General features: G+C 39.8%; 1 protein-coding gene across 2 annotated transcripts in view; it reads right to left on the minus strand.

Moving 5' to 3' along the window:
* Positions 1–1,718: 1,718 nt before the first annotated feature.
* ARL15 (ADP ribosylation factor like GTPase 15) overlaps positions 1,719–18,149 on the minus strand; it is a 433,698-nt gene continuing 417,267 nt past the window's right edge. Inside the window, exon 5 of one of the 2 annotated variants that reach the window (XM_032145209.2) lies at positions 1,719–4,526. In XM_032145209.2, the coding sequence (XP_032001100.1) occupies positions 4,374–4,526 (153 nt within the window). In that variant the 3' untranslated portion in view covers positions 1,719–4,373. The remainder of the gene's footprint in view (positions 4,527–18,149) is intronic. The other variant, XM_032145208.2, reaches the window with a different exon arrangement.

Below are 18,149 nucleotides of genomic sequence, written 5' to 3' on the forward strand. Positions count from 1 at the left end.
CCTGTGTGCAGTCAGGACTTGAGAAGTACAGCAAGAAAGGGAAGGGGCAGGCTAAGCCTAAGAACACTGTAGTTGGCCTTTCTAAACCAGGAGCCAGTGAATACAATATGCTTTGCAGAGCAGAGATGGGATGTGAGATGAGATTATAGAGAAAAATCTGATAGAAAAATCATGGGCTTTGAATTTCTCTGTTTCATAAGGAAAGGAAGATGCTAGACAGGGTGTATTGGAGAGATTCTTCTTTGTGACTTTTAACTTCTTTGCTTGGTTTCACAGTAAGTCACATTATGGAGAAGTTGTTACAAACAGATGAAACCCCAGGAAGGGAAGTCAGAATTTCCAGATCTGATGAGACAGTGGGTGGAAGAAAAGTTTGTCATTTAAAGTTTTAATTCAAAGAGAATAGGAAAGGGGAGGGGAAACTGACATCCCATCTGAGGCTTCTAAGCGATCCTTTTCATGTTCCTAAATTAGTACAAGGGGGTGTGGGGTAGGGTGCCAAACCTTGGGCTCATCAGTCACTTCATGCATCTGGGTTGAAAAACATTTAAACCTGAGATGCACATAACTTAAACATGCTGATTCACTGGCGACCAAAAGCTGTGAGCCCTTGGGAGCCAGGAATTCCCAACATGATGTGGTAATGCATTTTACAGCATGAACTTCAGATCTCCAGGACCCAGGCTGGGGAACATGACAAGGACTCTACATTCTAAAGTTTCTGCATAACAAACACAGACCCTCCCTTCCAAATGCATTGAAAACAAGGGATCCCAAAGGGCAACTCCCACTTCCAGCCCCACCACCCCACATACCTTTTTATTTCTGTTTGCACCATTAGGTCAGGAGGTTAATGAAAATGCACTCTAAAATTATAAAGAGGATGAAGCCAGGCACGAATATTAGATTTCCATTCAAGTCTGAATATGCAATCTGGACATGAAGAAAACCCCATTTGCTTCAAAATCTTACAGTTCTGTTCACATTTACTTGGATAGGCCTGAGATGCTTAGGAAGTTGATAACTGCTAATTGCCTACCCTAGAAATAAACCTAGGAATGAAGGTTAGATTCCCAGCTTAGAAGTGAAATGTTACAAGCTCTCTGTGTAGTCAAATACTAAGTGATTATAATGTTGCAATTGGGATCAAGCAAAAGCTGGGATTTAAATTTTTCATCTTCAATTATGTATTTTTTTTCTTTTTCTCTCTTCTTCCATCTATCTACCACTTGATTTTTCTTTCTTACTCTCTTTTTTTAGACTTTCATCCTTAAGGATGGATCTGTAAATGCACAGTATTTCCTCGAGTCACTTAAAAATATTTCTTAACAGTATCAATCACCATTGAATGAAATAATTCATTGCACCAAACTTTGCCACTCAAATTAATTTCACAGCAAATATTATAAAATAATCCTTTGATTGAAGGATGACGCTTTATAATAATATCTTGAGTCTGTTCACACACTCCGAAGGAACAGCTTCAATAAGAGTAAATTGCTGCTGAAGACAAACCAACTGGAAAAGATACTTGCTTTTTTTTTTTTTTTTTCTTTTAAGGTTTTCACAATGGCTTCAAAGGAAATGCGAATTAATCATTTGTTTTGACCCAAGAGCAGCAGAACTTATTTTGGAGACAAACAGGCGACACAAACGTAAACAGAAATCTGGGACTCCCAAATGCTAAAGCTGAAAGGAGTTAGTCTGAAAAACATCAGTTCTACTCAGCGTTTATTTTTCATTTGAAGATAGTGGAAATCATAGAAAGCATGGACAATACAAGTTGGTCTTGCCTGGCAAATGTCCACATGAATCTGTTAGCCTCTAAGTACAGGTACAGTATTTTTTAATAGAAAGACAGGGCAATATGGCAGTTAATTAGCAACCAATACTGTCAACTACAGTGGATACAAAGTTTTATCATATAAATTAATTGCCATTACAAAAAGGCAACTGCTTCAGCTAACAAGGTACAAAAACTGGAAACGTCCATAAATATAACAAGAAGCTAGGTGAACAAATACATAACAGACTGTTTTTCCTATATAATATTTGAATATGCAAACCAAGACACCTGTGGCACTTTACATGAAAGTAGGAAAGGGACTTACACTCCCACCCCCTGCCATCCCATCCACCCCACCACCCACCCACCCACCCATCCCCACCCGTTCAGGCCCCACCCCGCCCCCACGTGGATTTCCAAAACATGGCAACTTCTAGGGTTACAAGGACAGGATGCCGCGCGGAAGCAGCAAGACGGCGAGCTCCGACCTGCCAGACAAAGAGGGAGCCTTATTGCCAGTTGTAAAGCATTAGGCGTCAGACAGAAACTTGTCAAAAACAGCTGTTGTTGGGTACTGATTGATAATGTTTTCATTCTGACGGCTGAGACGCTGCAGACAGTCGTGGGTCTGAGGAGAGGCCCATCACTGGCGCACACATGAACACACACACACAGACCACGGGAAGTCATTTAACAGATGGCATAGGAGCACTCAGCCACGGTGTCTTAAAAAGACAACATTCTACATTTAATGAACTTGCAGGGAAAGCAAGGCCTAATAATCATTTATTTTTCATAGAAGATGAGCACAACAGGACAAAATAAAAACAGGAATTGTGTAACTGGTCATCGGAATAAAAGTTTTGTGCTGCTCACAGATTACACAGTGTTAAAAAATTCAAGAATGCTGCAGACAAAATTGTATACGAATCATTATGTATCCTTCCTGATTCATGACATTTAAAAAAAAAGCTTAAAGAAGTGTTTGATGTTTTAAAGGTAATGATTTCATTACAAGCTACTCACAAGATTAAACCACAAAAACTATATTTAAACGGCATTAAGGGTCTGAAGTCTATCTTCTGGAGAATTACCGGGTATTACATCATTCTGTAATATAGTGTGAGTCTCTGGTATTTGGGTATCGGTCCATTTTACTTAAAGTTACAAACATGTTTTTACACTCATGTGTAGGAAGCAGTTTTTTTTTTTTTTTTTTTTTTTTTATCATTTGGCCACTTAGTATTTTAAGTGGTCAAAGTCTACAAAGTATGCCAAAGAATATTTCATCTATGAACCTCAATATGCATAGATTTTTTTCCTGATTTAGAAAAGATCAAAGGTGCTAAACCTTAGTAAAACTGTACATTTATCCCTATGCAATTTTATCATTTAAATTAAATGGAAAAAAACTAGTTCCAAAGACTGAATCTGAGTCATAATATTATTTATTTGCTGCAGCCCCAGCACAATTTTAAGGGCACATTGAAACCCCTGAAAATAGAGGTTTATAATAGAAATACTGGTAAACCTTTAACTACTAGAGGAAGGCATTAACAGACTCCAATAAACTATAGTAGCACGTAATGAATGAATATATAGATGATTCTGTCTTTGTTATCTTTGTCAAATCCATGCCACCTTAAACCCTAACCAGTATAAATTATACTTTTTCTGGCTGTTTTTAAAATTTTTATCTATTATTTTAAAAATTATTTTCTCTATTTTAATCAAACACTTGAAGTTTTTAGAAAAAGATACCTACGTTACATTGCAGCTTGACTTTATGCAGGCTCATCATTCCATTAAAAAATATTTGAAGACTCGACTCAATCAAATACAGTCTGTGATGCATGCATTGTAGCTAAATTTCTTGTAACTGCTCTCAGAAACTGAAACAATGTCTTTGCTCTTAAAAGAGAAGAGACCTCAGATGTAATCAAGAAAACATTGTGCAACTTGTCTCTAAGCTCTTCAGAGCCAATTTTACTATGGCAGGATACTCCTTCCTGATAAGGTGATTAATTAAGTTTTTGGTGCTCACTTTTCTCTCATAGTCGATAAGCTCAGTATACCAAAAAAAAAAAAAAAAAAAAACCAAAAAATGATAAAAATTAGATAAAATAAAACAAAACCCCCAAGAGGTCTTGAAAATAATATAAATATTTTGTGGAGTCCCAGTCACATAATACTCCACTCCCAAACCCAGAGAAAATGATCAAGGTCTTGTGAGTCTTTCTGAGTCCTTCAAAAGGGATTTGATTTCCATAAGCCATGAATTCCGTCCGTTTTAGCACAGAGTATAGAAGAGATGCTTAGAACAACAGAAGGAAGAGACATGCGGTGAAGATAATTAGTGGTAAACAGAGAATAAATTCTCTCTCAGTAGTGTGTACTTGACGTTAATGCCGATGATAATTCATCTGATCTACACAATATTCACTTTAATAGAGAGATGAGAGTCTGAAATGACCAGAGAAAAATAGATACTGAAGCCAATATAGTCTTGATACCAAAATAAAATTAAAATGAGAAACTAACATGATAGGTTCAAGGCCTTTTGGGAGCCCGTTTTCTTTGCCAGATTTCACATTCTTATAGCTTCATGGTCTTTTTCTTCTAACAAATTAATCAGCTGAGAGAAGCTGTCTTTCAGTGCATCCACGTCGTCCAGTGAGCAGGGCTGTAGAATCCAGCGTTTTCCACGAGCAAGTGGCTCAAGTTCAAAATATTTTTTGATCTTAAGAGGAAAAAATAAAGATAAATAGGTTATTAATTATATCAGAAACTTTCTCATATCAAAATTCTGAGGGATAAAGTATGGGAATTTCAAGGCGGAATTTATACAAACTGTGATGCCTACGACTTTGCAATGTGGATGCCCGTCCGCAGCTGTTGTTATAATGTGGGTTATATATTGTGACCTGGGAGTGTTTTCTTTAGAGGTGAATGATCTGCGTGCAAGCCACCATTCCACCCATACATTTAGCATCATGGGAGGTCTGATGAAGTCAGAGAAAAAATTATTTGCACTATGGCACCAGTCAAGATACACTGCAGACACCAAAAGATTCCATTTAATCAAAATAATTAGCAGAGTAGCTTTCACTATCTCACCTTGCCGACTTATTAAATTGGTGACGACTTACAGTATGTACTATATTGATAACTCAAGACTCAATTATTTTGACCATCAAGCACATAACACAACAAAAATCTAATTTAAATAATCTTTTTCTCTCTTAAATTTCTAGTATCTGCTTCTGAGACATGAGAGCATGTTTTCTAGGAAAGAGGATAGAAACTGCGTGTATGTATGTTTGTATGTATATACACACTTACATAAATTTACATATATGCATAAAATCTTCTAGCTTTTATTTTTTCTTTTTCAGTCCTGAATTTTCTAGGATGGAAAAAGCAAGAACTTATAACAGGTATGTGCTTAAAAACCTGTTCAATTAATAACCAGTCACAAGTCACTCTTACTATATTGGCCGGCATATTGACTAATGGCATTTAGTATTACCAATTCCTGGCTGTGAATAAATAGCAAATTATTATGGCTTCTAGAAGTATTGATGATCTTCTCTCAAAAGGTATCATAAAACACAAAGCACAAAGTTCAGGAAGCTCCCAACTCATACACACTGTATCATACAAAACTAGAACATTATATTTATTGCCCAACAAAGTTGTACATAACATCAAATACAGTCAGTAGCAACATCAAAAGAGACATTGTTCAAAGATGTTCTTGGTTAACAAATTTCATTAAATCTCATGTGTCATGAAAAATTCCAGTCTTACCTTAGTCAATACTTGACCTAGAAAAAAAGTATCTCCACTTTAAATGCCATTCTCAAATATGGTTTTATTTTGCCAGTGCCAGTGCAGACCACCGTTTGTTGACAGTAGAGATACGCTATCCAAATTGGTATTAATATGTTTGTACATATTTTCATATAAGCCAGAAGACATATATATCTATATATAAGAAATACTAAGCTGTTATGCTAATTTAGGAACCAGAAATATGCTAACATTTTATAGTCCAAGTATGTCCAAAAAGTCTTCTTATCAATGTCTGAAAGTTCATAATAGACACTAATTAAAAAAAAAAAACCTGTAAGAATTACAAGATCCTCATTAATTCTGATTCTGAAGAGAAATGAACATCTCACTTGCAGATCAGAAAATGGATACACAACTTCAGAACAATTTTTTGCCCAAGGTGTTTTATAAATCATGTTAAGAGGATTCTTTGTTGTTGTTGTTGTTGTTGTTGTGTGTTTTTTTTTTAGATAGGGTCTCACTCTTTCACCCAGGCTGGAGTGCAATGGTATGAACACAGCTCACCGCAGCCTTGACCTCCCAGGCTTGGGCGATCCTCCCGCCTTAGCCTCCTGAGTAGCTGGGACCATAGGTGCACGCCACAACACCTGGCTAATTTTTAAAAAATCTTCTGTAGAGGTGGGGTCTAACCATGTTGCCTAGGGTGGTCTTGAACTCCTAAGCTCAGGGGCTTCTGCCACCTCAGCCTCCAAAATTGTTGGGATTACAGGCGTGAACTACCATGCCGGGCTTTAAGAAGATTCTTGCTTACTGAAAACACAAACGCCATTCTTTTAGCTTGTTTTCTTTATGGCACTGAAAACAATTGACATCCAAGACAATCTGAAATTCCTGGTGCAAAGACCAGTATCAGGGACCAACCCAACTCCGCAGAGGGAAGAACTGCCAGTTAGCTGAGCAGGGGGCCATTGGCCAATAGGGGAAAAAAGAGTAGGGAGGAGGGACTGGTAGGGAATCCTGGCTAAGTCCACCCTTAGAAGGAGATGGGGGCTGCTCCAAAGAGCTGAAAATCAGAGATGTTGGTCTTGTTGCTTCTGCCACAAAGTAAGGCTTCAGGTTGTATCACCGAGCTCAGAAACTGGGACCACTGTGCTTACAATGCAATCTAGTATTTGATCAATAATGCTTCCCATCAGATGAAGTATGCAACATCTAAAATCTAGTACCTAAAGGAAGTTGTGTCCTTGCTACATTTTATAAACCCAAATCCAAAAGGACAGCATTTTACATATTGCTAATGACTGAGAAGAGGGCTGGTCACAAGAAATTCAATAATATTAAAATAATAAATAATAATAGTAATAGGAAGGCATCTCATTAACACTACTTCCTCTGAGTGGTTAATTTAAAAATCATACAGAATTGATCCCAGTAGCATATTTACAGCTAATTTGAAAACAATATTGGATTAAAATAATCACAAAGTATATCAGTAATATGTGATATTTTACAATACCTACCAGACATAAAACAGTGAAGTTCAGCTACCTGTTAAAGGTTGGTTTCTAGGCAACTGAAAATATAGTCTATCACACAGGCATACATGGAAGACAATACAGGTGTCTGCAGGTAGACATGATTCAGAAGTTGTTCCTGCTGAATACTAAACATGAGAACGAAGTGGAGGTTACACGGACAGAGTGGTCAGCAGATAAAGGGGCTTAGTGGTGTTAAGCTGACAAATACGGCTGGGTAATTCGAGATTTTCAGATCCATCACCTAAGTGGGTATCTAACACTGCCAATATTCACTCCACTGGTATCCACAGGATTCCACACAACTCTACATTTATGATATCAATTTTTAAACAAGTTTTGCTATTTCACTAGCATTCAAGTACAGTGAGTGACTGCTGCTGGAACATTTATTAGCTTTTCATTACTTGGAATTTCATGTTTCTAAAAACAAAGACAGAGAGGAGAAGATGAGGACTTTATGTTCTAGTTCTGACTTTTTTTTTTTTTTTTTTTTTTTTTTGGAGACAGAGTTTTGGTCTTGTTGCCCAGGCTGAAGTGCAATGGTGCAGTCTCGGCTCACTGCAACCTCTGCCTCCCGGGTTCAAGTGATTCTCCTGTCTCAGACTCCCATGGAGCTGAGATTACAGGTACCTGCCACCAGGCCCAGCTAATTTTTGTATTTTTAGTAGAGACAGGGTTTCACCATGTTGGCCAGGATGGTCTCGAACTCTGACCTCAGGACAATCTGCCCACCTTGGCCTCCCAAAGTGCTGGGATTACAGGCATGAGCTGCCGGGCCTGGCCTAGGATAACATTTTCATTTTGTTATCTTATATCAATCTGAACTTCAAATTTTACTTTCTCTATGTTATTACAGTAACAATCACAGTCACATTTGAATTGTTCACCATTGCTTTTTTGTCTTTGTATATGTTGATGTATAATTTTAAAGAATAGTGTTTAACTTTGAACAACGTAAGTCATATACTTAACATCTGACATTATTTTTAAGGTTAAAAAAAAACTGCCTGTGATGCAATGATCTATTTTTTTATGATGGACATACATTCTTTTAAGGTCATTTACTTTATCAAGATCAACATTCTAAAAATGACTGAAGAGAACATGAACCTAAGTCTTTTGACTACTTTATGCATTGCTGAACTAGCATGGTTAAGTGAAAACTTCTTGAATAAGGAGACAGTGATTGTTTCATATTGGCCTTTGGAGACGGCACTTGGGAGAATGACATCAGAATACAGCTGTCTGACAACCTGTGGTCATTTAGCTATTTTCAGGATAGCCACAGAGAGTGGGCATTTATTAGTAGCCATGTGTCCACCCTAGAGATAGGAAAACAAAGCCACCACCCGCAGCCAACCTATTTCAGCCCTGTCACCAGAGCCTTTCTCCACTCATGCCACTGCCGGCTGATTGGCATGACTGCATTCCATTATTCACACATCGCGTTTACTGTAAAGTCCCAATATAACAGAGACGACTCGGCACCACCTCACTGCTGCTAATGTTTGTAGCAGCTGTTAAACCTGTGAGACGTTACATAGCACCGGAGACCCACTCATTGGGTAGGAGATGTCCTTTATGTTTCCTTGAGTAGTGAAATCACAGTATCATCCTTTCCTAGTTCCAGGATCTCTAATGGGGTAGTGATGCTCTCTGATTTCCCTATCTTGCCCTCACTTGAGATTCAAAAGTTTGATTTTCAGTTCTTGCCAGTTTGGTGTGACTAAATTTCTAGAAGGCATGTAAACAGTTTTGAACTTCAATAACAGGTCTTTCCTTTTTAAAAACCTGCAAACTTCATTTTATTTCTAACGGTAGGCTGCTTGTTTTTCCTCTGTTTGTTATTAAACCGGTAGTGTGTGCCCAGAGTTGAACTAGTTTTCCTGTAAGCACTCTGGGGAGCAGGGGAACAGAACAGTCCAGAAAGGGTTTACTTAGTGTTTGTGTGTGAAAGAGAGTCATGTTCTCAGCTCAGATATTTATAAACAGAGCTTTGACCCACAAGAACGTGTTGTGAGACATGGAGAGCCAGGGTGTGTGACAGTTCCTTACTGCGTGGGACTCTGCTCTGCATCACGGAATACACCACCCCTAGTTCTACTGAGTTAAATGCCATTGGCACCAACCAGTCATTGCTAGAACTCAAAACAACCTGCACCCTCCCATGCCCAACACATTCCCTGGGTGGTCCTGCCCATTGGGAACTGCTGCTCTTGCCATGTGAAATACAGGTACATCTCACCCTGTATGGGGCTATTAGCTTATTTTTTCTGCATAGTCACCACTGGAGATGGCAGCTGGATATCTGCTTTCCCCATTCTCCCCCAGATCGCCTGCTACACACAATGCCTATGTTCCCTCTGTGAAAAACTAGTGGATTATAACTGACCCTTCTTAAGCCTGTGAGATGGTTGTGGTGGGGTCGGGATCTATCTAAGGAGCTTTGGAAAGTTTTGCCCTAAAAGTTGGCTTCCCATAACTTCATTCACTCAGCTGCTCTGTCCTGAACGAGACTGGAGAGTGTGAGAAGGCAGCTCGGGTGCCAGCACTCCAGGTGCCAGCAGACGGGGCTCCACTGAGGATAGGAGCTGCAAACCGAAAACAAAACAACAACAGCAATGGTCTGAGAAGAGCACTGTCCTCATCATTTGTATTATAAGAGTACAGGGTTTTCCCCCATGAGCTTTTTAGTGACCATAAAAGACTGTTTAATACTGCACAGTTTACTAAGGGCTTTTTCACTTATTTATAGCACTTGGACTTACTTCCACTGGAAGGCAGAAAAGCAATGGATTCCAATAAAGAGGGATATGATTACTTAGACTAGTTCTTAAATCACAGAACTCAATTTGAATAAAAGGTATCTGGAGGGAAGACTTAAAATAAACTTTAGAAATAAAGGCACATTCTTTCTCCATCTCTGGAAAAGGAAACAGGTCTCATGAAGGAGTCTAGGTTGACAACTTTAGCTGCTTCAAACTCATGGGGATAGGTCAGCTAATGCAGATGACTGGGTGAGGATCTCAAACCAAATACAAAAGGCCAGGAAAAAGAAGTGCAATTCTGGGCTGTGACAGGGAGAAGGGCAAGCTGGAAGACGATGCAAGAGAACTTGACTGTTAACTGTTTTGTTTTGTTTTTTTTTTTTTTTTTTTTTTTTTTTTTTATCTCAGCTCACTGCAAGCTCTGCCTCCCGGGTTCACGCTATTCTCCTGCCTCAGCCTCTCCAAGTAGCTGGGACTACAGGCGCCCGCCACCACGCCCGGCTAATTTTTTTGTATTTTTAGTAGAGACAGGGTTTCATTGTGGTCTCGATCTCCTGACCTCGTGATCCGCCCGCCTCCGCCTCCCAAAGTGCTGGGATTACAAGCGTGAGCCACTGCGCCCGGCAACTATTTTGAACTACGTGCAGCTATTACTGCTTTCTTGTAAGTTTAAATACACAGTGTCCATTGCATGTCATGTATTTTTCAAAGAACTATAGGAATCATGGTTTGGGGATGGATTCATATCGGTTCTGTTATTTATTTATTATTACTATTACTTTTTTTTTTTTTTAAGAAATAGGCCGTAGCTGTGTCACCCAGGCTGGAGTGCTGTGGCACAATCATAGCTCACTTCAGCCTCAAATTCCTGGGCTCAAGCAATCCTCCCACCTCAGCCTCCTAAGTAGCTGGGACTATAGGAGTGTGCTATCATGCCTGGCTAATTTATTTTTTATTTTTTGTAGAGACATTATCTCATTATTTTGTTCAGACTGGTCTTGAACTCCTGGTCTCAAGTGATCCTCCTGCCTTGGCTCCCAAAATGCTGGAATTACAGGCATGAGCTACTGTGCCCGGCCTATACTGGTTTTAAACTCTCTAGTAAAAGTATGGTCTTGCTCCAATTAATAGGATGCCAAGAGAGCCTGAATGGATGGCAAAATTTTGTAGGACCTTTTCCATGATTGTTACAAAGAGAGTGGGACTTTCCTTGTCTGTGTCCTAGCACCTTTCTTTAATCACTAGAGTAGACAGACCTATTGTGTGAACATGTCGCATTAGGGGAAAATATTTGCATTGAAATTTTTCTCAGTGATATGGTGGGACCCACTGGCATAGGGTTGGCAATAGCTGATTGTGTGCATTCTCCTTCCACCTCCGGGTACACGGATGTCAAATTGTACAAGTCCTGAACGTGACCATGGTTTGAGTACTTACACCACAGAAACCTGCGAGTACAACAAATCAGGACTTTTTTCTTTTTAAAGGGTCACATTTAGGCTGGGTGCGGTGGCTCACGCCTGTAATCCCAGCACTTTGGGAGGCCAAGGTGGGCGGATCATGAGGTCAGGAGATCGAGACCATCCTGGCTAACACAGTGAAACCCTATCTCTACTAAAAGATACAAAAAAATTAGCAGGGCGTAGTGGCGGGTGCCTGTAGTCCCAGCTCCTCGGGAGGCTGAGGCAGGAAAATGGCGTGAACCCGGGAGTCGGAGCTTGCAGTGAGCCGAGATTGCACCACCGCTCTCCAGCCTGGGCGACAGAGCGAGACTCCATCTTTAAAAAAAAAAAAAAAAAAGTCACATTTACCATCACACTACTGAGTGTAAACATCTTGTATGTGTATTTGCAAAAGGGCCCTCCAGCTTTGCTGCCTTCATTACAGAGGCTCATGAAGCCGGCTTAACTGGGTAACCTTCACCAAAGTCAGAGAAAGCCATGCCCACGCCATGGCTCCAGGACAGGGTCTGGAGATAAAGTGGCAGGGCATCATTAAGATTCTTCAGAGTGCATTCTTGGCAGCTTGTTCAAAGAAAGGTTAGTCTAGAGAGCAGCACCAGCTGTTCCTCTTTTCATTGCAGGATTTTGAAATCCTTAGAAAGGTACTAAATATGTCATTAAAGGCAGAAATAAATGATACAAATAAAAAACCAACTTGCCACAGTCCCCAAAATATTATAACACAGAATGGATATTACTCACTTTTTACTGAGTGCTTAACAAGGACCTGAAAATGATGACTTGATGTTAACCAATATCACAATATTACTTTGGGAGTGCGTATTTATTTCAAAAAGATGGTAAGTACAAAAGTATAGTTCTCATAAGATGCTTCTTTCTTAAGGATACTAAAGTTCAGTGCAGCCTACCTGAATAATTGAAAACCAGACAAATAATTGCAGATAATCACCTGTGATTGAGCCTCGCTCTTACTATAAGTCTTCTTCCCCAATCAGTAACCCCCGATATGTATAACATTTTATTTGTTGTGATAATAATTGTGTAGAAACCCAGTCTTCTAATGCACGGGAGAACTTAGTATGTCCCAGAATAGCCAAACAGAATGATCCCATTAGCTTTGGTGGTAGGACCTAGGATCTGAAAAACATTCTCGTTTTTGCTTAATCTGATTACCAAGAAGTACAGAGCAAACATGTCTGTTTTTATTTAAATTATTATTTTTGGTATGCCTTAGGGGCTTGTTTTATTCTTCTATCCAAAAAGCTTACTTCTAGATAACCACTGTGAGAGGCACAGTTATGTATGGGTGCTTCTTGTCTTCAGGGACTAATGAAAGACATCTAGTATTCCCGTATCTGTACCCTTCTCTACTCCAGTTATCCTATCAGGCCCTCTACAGCCTGAGGGATTCCTGCATCCAGGCCTTTGCTCCAACTACTGCTTCCAACCCAAGGTGCCTCCATCCACAGGTGGGAAGGATCAGCCTATAAATACTCTCTCATCTTTTAAGACCAAGCTGATCCTATCACCTCGTGGGGATCGATTATGATATAGAAGCAACTTTTGAATTACATAGAAGGGGTCTTAGTAGCAGAGGCCATTGTTGGTTGCTTCCTCATCACCCAGGCACCATAAATTCCCTGTAAATAAAGTTTTATTAGAACTCAGCATGCTCATTTACTTAAGTATTATCTATGGCTACTTTCATGCAAGAGTGGCAAAGTTGAGTAATTGCCACAGAGATGGTATGTCCCACACGGCCTACAATATTTACTACCTAGCCCTTTACAGAAAATAAAAAGTCAACCCCTGGCCTAAAGCATTCTGTAGCCTTCTGCTTTGTCTAGCAGGGAGGCCCAAGGAGTGCTTGGGAGGAGCCTGGGACATCAGGCTTTCTGTGCCTCAGTTTGACCTCACATTGCTAGACTTCCTCTTCCCTGCTTTAGCTTACACTTTCCTGGGACAGAGGATTTGGGCTTTCCAACTTGGCTGGGCTCCAGTTACGACTTCAGATGCTTTGAATTGCAGTCAAGCAGGCAGTAGGGTCATCTCTCATTAAAGAAAGCCATATTTTATTTCCTCTCTGTGTTTAGCCTGTGTTTCTTTCGTGTATGTAGAGACTTGCTAAAGACCACAAGAACAAGCCAGGGCACAGGAAGTTTTCTTACCAACTCCCTTAGTATTACTCCCCATTAGGCACGTGGTCAGTGACCTGTCAGTTTGAGGTTTTTGGTGCCCTTGAGGATGGCTTTTGGTGCACAGCAATACTAATTATTGTTACTTTGCAGTTTTGAAAAGGAATATACAGTTTGTTAAATTTACACCACCTGAAGCCGAGCTTTTCCTGAAATTTTTATGTTACAATTAAAAATTTTAATATTCTATCTACATATCTTTTCAATTTTAACAATTACATTTATGGTGCCTTTGAATACTCTTTAGGTGCATATATAAACTAAGTTCATTTTTAGCCTCATTTTTTAAAAAATTATTTTTATTTATTTATTTATTTATGTATTTATTTATTTATTTATTTATTTTTTGAGACGGAGTCTCGCTCTGTCGCCCAGGCTGGAGTGCAGTGGCGCAATCTCTGCTCACTGCAAGCTCTGCCTCCCGGGTTCACGCCATTCTCCTGCCTCAGCCTCTCCGAGTAGCTGGGACTACAGGTGCCCGCCACCACGCCCGGCTAATTTTTTGTATTTTTAGTAGAGATGGGGTTTCACTGTGGTCTCGATCTCCTGACCTCGTGATCCACCCGCCTCGGCCTCCCAAAGTGCTGGGATTTTAACCTCATTTTATAATTCCATTTATAAGTTTAATATATTCAGTTTTCTTTTTAAGCATTTCAACTGTTTAACAATCAAAACATCCCCAAGTGGTTGAAAATCTTAAAATTTTTTTTCCATGAATTTTATAAATTAAATGACTCTCAAGTTCTGGTACATTCTAAATTAAAATCACAAAGAGAATGTCTACCAGTTTGATCTATGTGTAACATATACTTTAAATAAAAGTATTAATATTGTGGGGTTATTATTTTATCATTTTAATTTTACTTTTTAATTTTTTTTTGAGACAGTCTTGCTCTGTCACCTAGGCTGGAGTGCAATGGCACCATGTCGGCCTGCTGCAACCTCTGCCTCCCGGGTTCAAGTTGATTCTCGTGCCTCAGCCAACTAAGTAGCTGGGCTTATAGGTGTGCACTGCCACGGCCCGCTAATTTTGGTAGTTTTGGTAGAGACAGGGTTTTGCCATGTTGGCTAGGCTGGTCTTGAACTCCTGACCGCAAGTGATCTGCCTGCCTTGGCCTCCCAAAGTGCTGGGATTACAGGCGTGAGCCACCACGCCCAGCCTATTTAATCACTTTTATATTCTTAATGTTAAATCTTCCAGGGTAAAAAGACTTTTCATTAAGGAAACAATTTGCCATCCCAAATGAAAGGGGTTATAATTCCATGTAACTTGAGGTTCCCATCTAATTGAACTTGTGTTGGTTTCCCTTTTTTTTTTTTTGAGACAGAGTCTCGCTCTGTTGCCCAGGCTGGATTGCCATGGCTTGATCTCGGCTCACTGCAAGCTCCACCTCCTGGGTTCAAGCCATTCTCCTGCCTCAGCCTCCAGAGTAGCTGGGACTACAGGCGCCCGCCATCACGCCCGGCTAATTTTTTGTATTTTTAGTAGAGATGGGGTTTCACTGTCTTAGCCAGGATGGTCTCGATCTCCTGACCTCGTGATCCGCCCACCTCGGCCTTCCAAAGTGATGGGATTACAGGCGTGAGCCACCGTGCCCGGCCTGAACTTGGGTTAGTTTTCAATCAAAATTTTTGGAGATACTCATTGACAAGTTAAGCCCTTTCAAAAAATAGTTGTTGTGACAACTCTTAGAAAACTTCGGTCTTCAAAGGGGGTTGTTTGCTCCTGAATACAAGTTATCATTACCTACTTCACTGTCTACTCACAGAAGTGGACACTCCCACCTAAGATTCTAGATGATTTCTTCCACTACTTGGTTGGACTTTATGTTTCTTTAGCACATGTTTTACTATCTTTCCATCTTGCTCTACAGATATTCCATTTTCTTTTACTGATAATTTGCATACTATAAAATTCATCCTTTGAAAGCATACGATTCAGTTGCTTTTAGTATATTCATAGGGTTGTGCAACAAGCATCACCATCTAATTCCAGAACATTTCTGTCATCTAAAGAGAAACACCTGAACCATTAATAGTCATCCGCCAATTACGCTTTCCTTCAGCCTTTAGCAACCACTCTCTATTTCTTCATGGATTTGCCTATTCTGAACATTTCATATAGATCAAATCATGTAATATGTGGTCTTTTGTGTCTAGCTTCTTTCACTTAACACAATGTTTTCAATGGTCATCGACATTGTAGTATGTATCAGTACTTCATCCCTTTTTACGGCTGAATAACATTCCACTGTGTGGATATATCCCATTTTGTTTATCCATTTATTGGTCGGGTTCTAGTTTTTGGCTATTATAAATAATGCTGCTTTTTATGAGCAGTTTTCTGTAAACACATGTTTTCATTTCTTTTGGGTATATATCTAGGGATGGAATTCCTGGGTCATGTGTTAAATCTATGTTGTCAAATGCTTTTCCTGCATTTGACATGATCTATTAACATGACTATATGATTTTTATCTTATAGTCTATTAATATAATGTGTTATACTGATGTTTGTATGTTGAAACAACCTTATATCTTGAGATAAACTATGCTTGATTATCATATATATAATTCTCTTTTATATGTTGCTGGATTAATTTGTTAGTACAGTTGATCCTTGAACAACATGGGGGTTGGGGTGCTGACCACCACACAGTCGAAAATCCATGTATAACTTTTAAGTCCCCCAAAACTTAACTACTAATAGCCTACTGTTGACTGGAAGCCTTGCCAATTAACATATATTTTGTATATTATATGCATATTATATTATTACAATAAGATAAGCTAGAGAAAATAAAATGTCATTAATAAAATAATAAGGAAGATAAAATATATTTACTATTTATTAAGTGAAAGCAGGTCATAAACTTCTTCACTGTCTTCATGTTGAGTAGGCTGAGGAGGAGGAAGAAGAAGAGAGGTTGGTCTTGCTATCTCACAGGTGGCAGAGGCAGAAGAAAATCTGCATATAAGTGGACCCACACAGTTCAAACCCATGTTGTTCAAGGGTCAACTATATTGGTTGAGAGATTTTTGCATCTATATTCACAAGGAATATTGGTCTTTAACTGTTTTTGTAATGTGTTTGGTTTTAGTATCATAGTAATCTTGGTTTTGTGGCATGAGTTGGGAAGTGTTCCCTCCTCTTCTATTTTTTGGAATGGTTTGAGAATTGGTGTAAATTCTTTAAACATTTGGTAGAATTCAGCAGTGAAGCAAGGGGTCCTGGGCTTTTCTGACGGGAAGGGTAATTCAATGTTTTTACTTGTTATAGGTCTAATTTTGATTTCTATTACTTCTTGAGTCAATTTCAGTAGTTTGCACCCTTCTAGGAATTTGTACATTTAATCTAGGTTATCTAGTTATTTGGCAAACAATTTTTTCTATCGTATTCCTTCATAGTCCTTTATATTTCTTTTTTTTTTTTTTTTTTTTTTTTGAGACGGAGTCTCGCTCTGTCGCCCAGGCTGGAGTGCAGTGGCGCAGTCTCGGCTCACTGCAAGCTCCGCCTCCTGGGTTCACGCCATTCTCCTGCCTCAGCCTCTCCGAGTAGCTGGGACTACAGGCGCCCGCCACCACGCCCGGTAGAGACGGGGTTTCACCGTGGTCTCGATCTCCTGACCTCGTGATCCACCCGCCTCGGCCTCCCAAAGTGCTGGGATTACAAGCGTGAGCCACCACGCCCGGCCCTATATTTCTTTTTTTTGGTTTGGGTTCCCCCCGCCGCCCCCCCTACCCCCGACAGACCTCACTCTGTTGCCCAGGCTGGAGTACAATGATGCTATCATGGCTCACTGTAGCCTCAACCTTTCAGGCTCAGGCGGTCCTCCCACCTCAGCCTCCTGAGTAGCGAGGACCACAGGCGTGGACCACCATGCCTGGCTAATTTTTGTATTTTTTTGTAGAGATGGGATTTCATCATGTTGCCCAGGCTGGTCTTGAACTCCTGGGCTCAAGCAATCTTCCTCTCTTGGCCTACCAAATTGCTGAGATTATAGGCATGAGCCACTGTACCCAGCCCCTTTTTATTTCTGTAAGGTTGGTAGTTGCGTCTCTTCTTTCATTCCTAATTTTAGTAATTTAAGTTTCCCTCATTTTTGCTTTGTTAGTTGATTAAAGATTTGTCAAATTGGCTGGGCGTGGTGGCTCACACCTGTAATCCCAGCACTCTGGGAGGCTGAGGTGGGTGGATAGCCTGAGGTCAGAAGTTTGAGACCAGCCTGGCCAACATGGTGAAACCCCATCTCTACTAAAAATACAAAAAATTAGCCAGGCGTGGTGGTGCACGCCTGTAATCCCGGCTACTCAGGAGGCTGGGGCAGGAGAATCACTTGAACCTGGTAGGTGGAGACTGCAGTGAGCTGGGACCATGCCACTGCAGTCCAGCCTGGGTAACAGAGTGAGACTCTGTCTCAAAAAAACCCAAAAAAACAAAAAACAACAACAACAAAAAGATTTGTCAATTTTATTGGTCTTTCAAAAAAACTAACTTTTGATATTATTGATTTTCTCTATTGTTTTCCTAATCTCTATTTCATTTATTTCTAGTGTAATCTTTATTATATTCTTTCTTCTGTTTGTTTTGGTTTAGTTTGCTG

This window comes from Hylobates moloch, unplaced genomic scaffold (genome assembly GCF_009828535.3).
Source record: "Hylobates moloch isolate HMO894 unplaced genomic scaffold, HMol_V3 SCAFFOLD_23, whole genome shotgun sequence".
NCBI lineage: Eukaryota > Metazoa > Chordata > Mammalia > Primates > Hylobatidae > Hylobates > Hylobates moloch.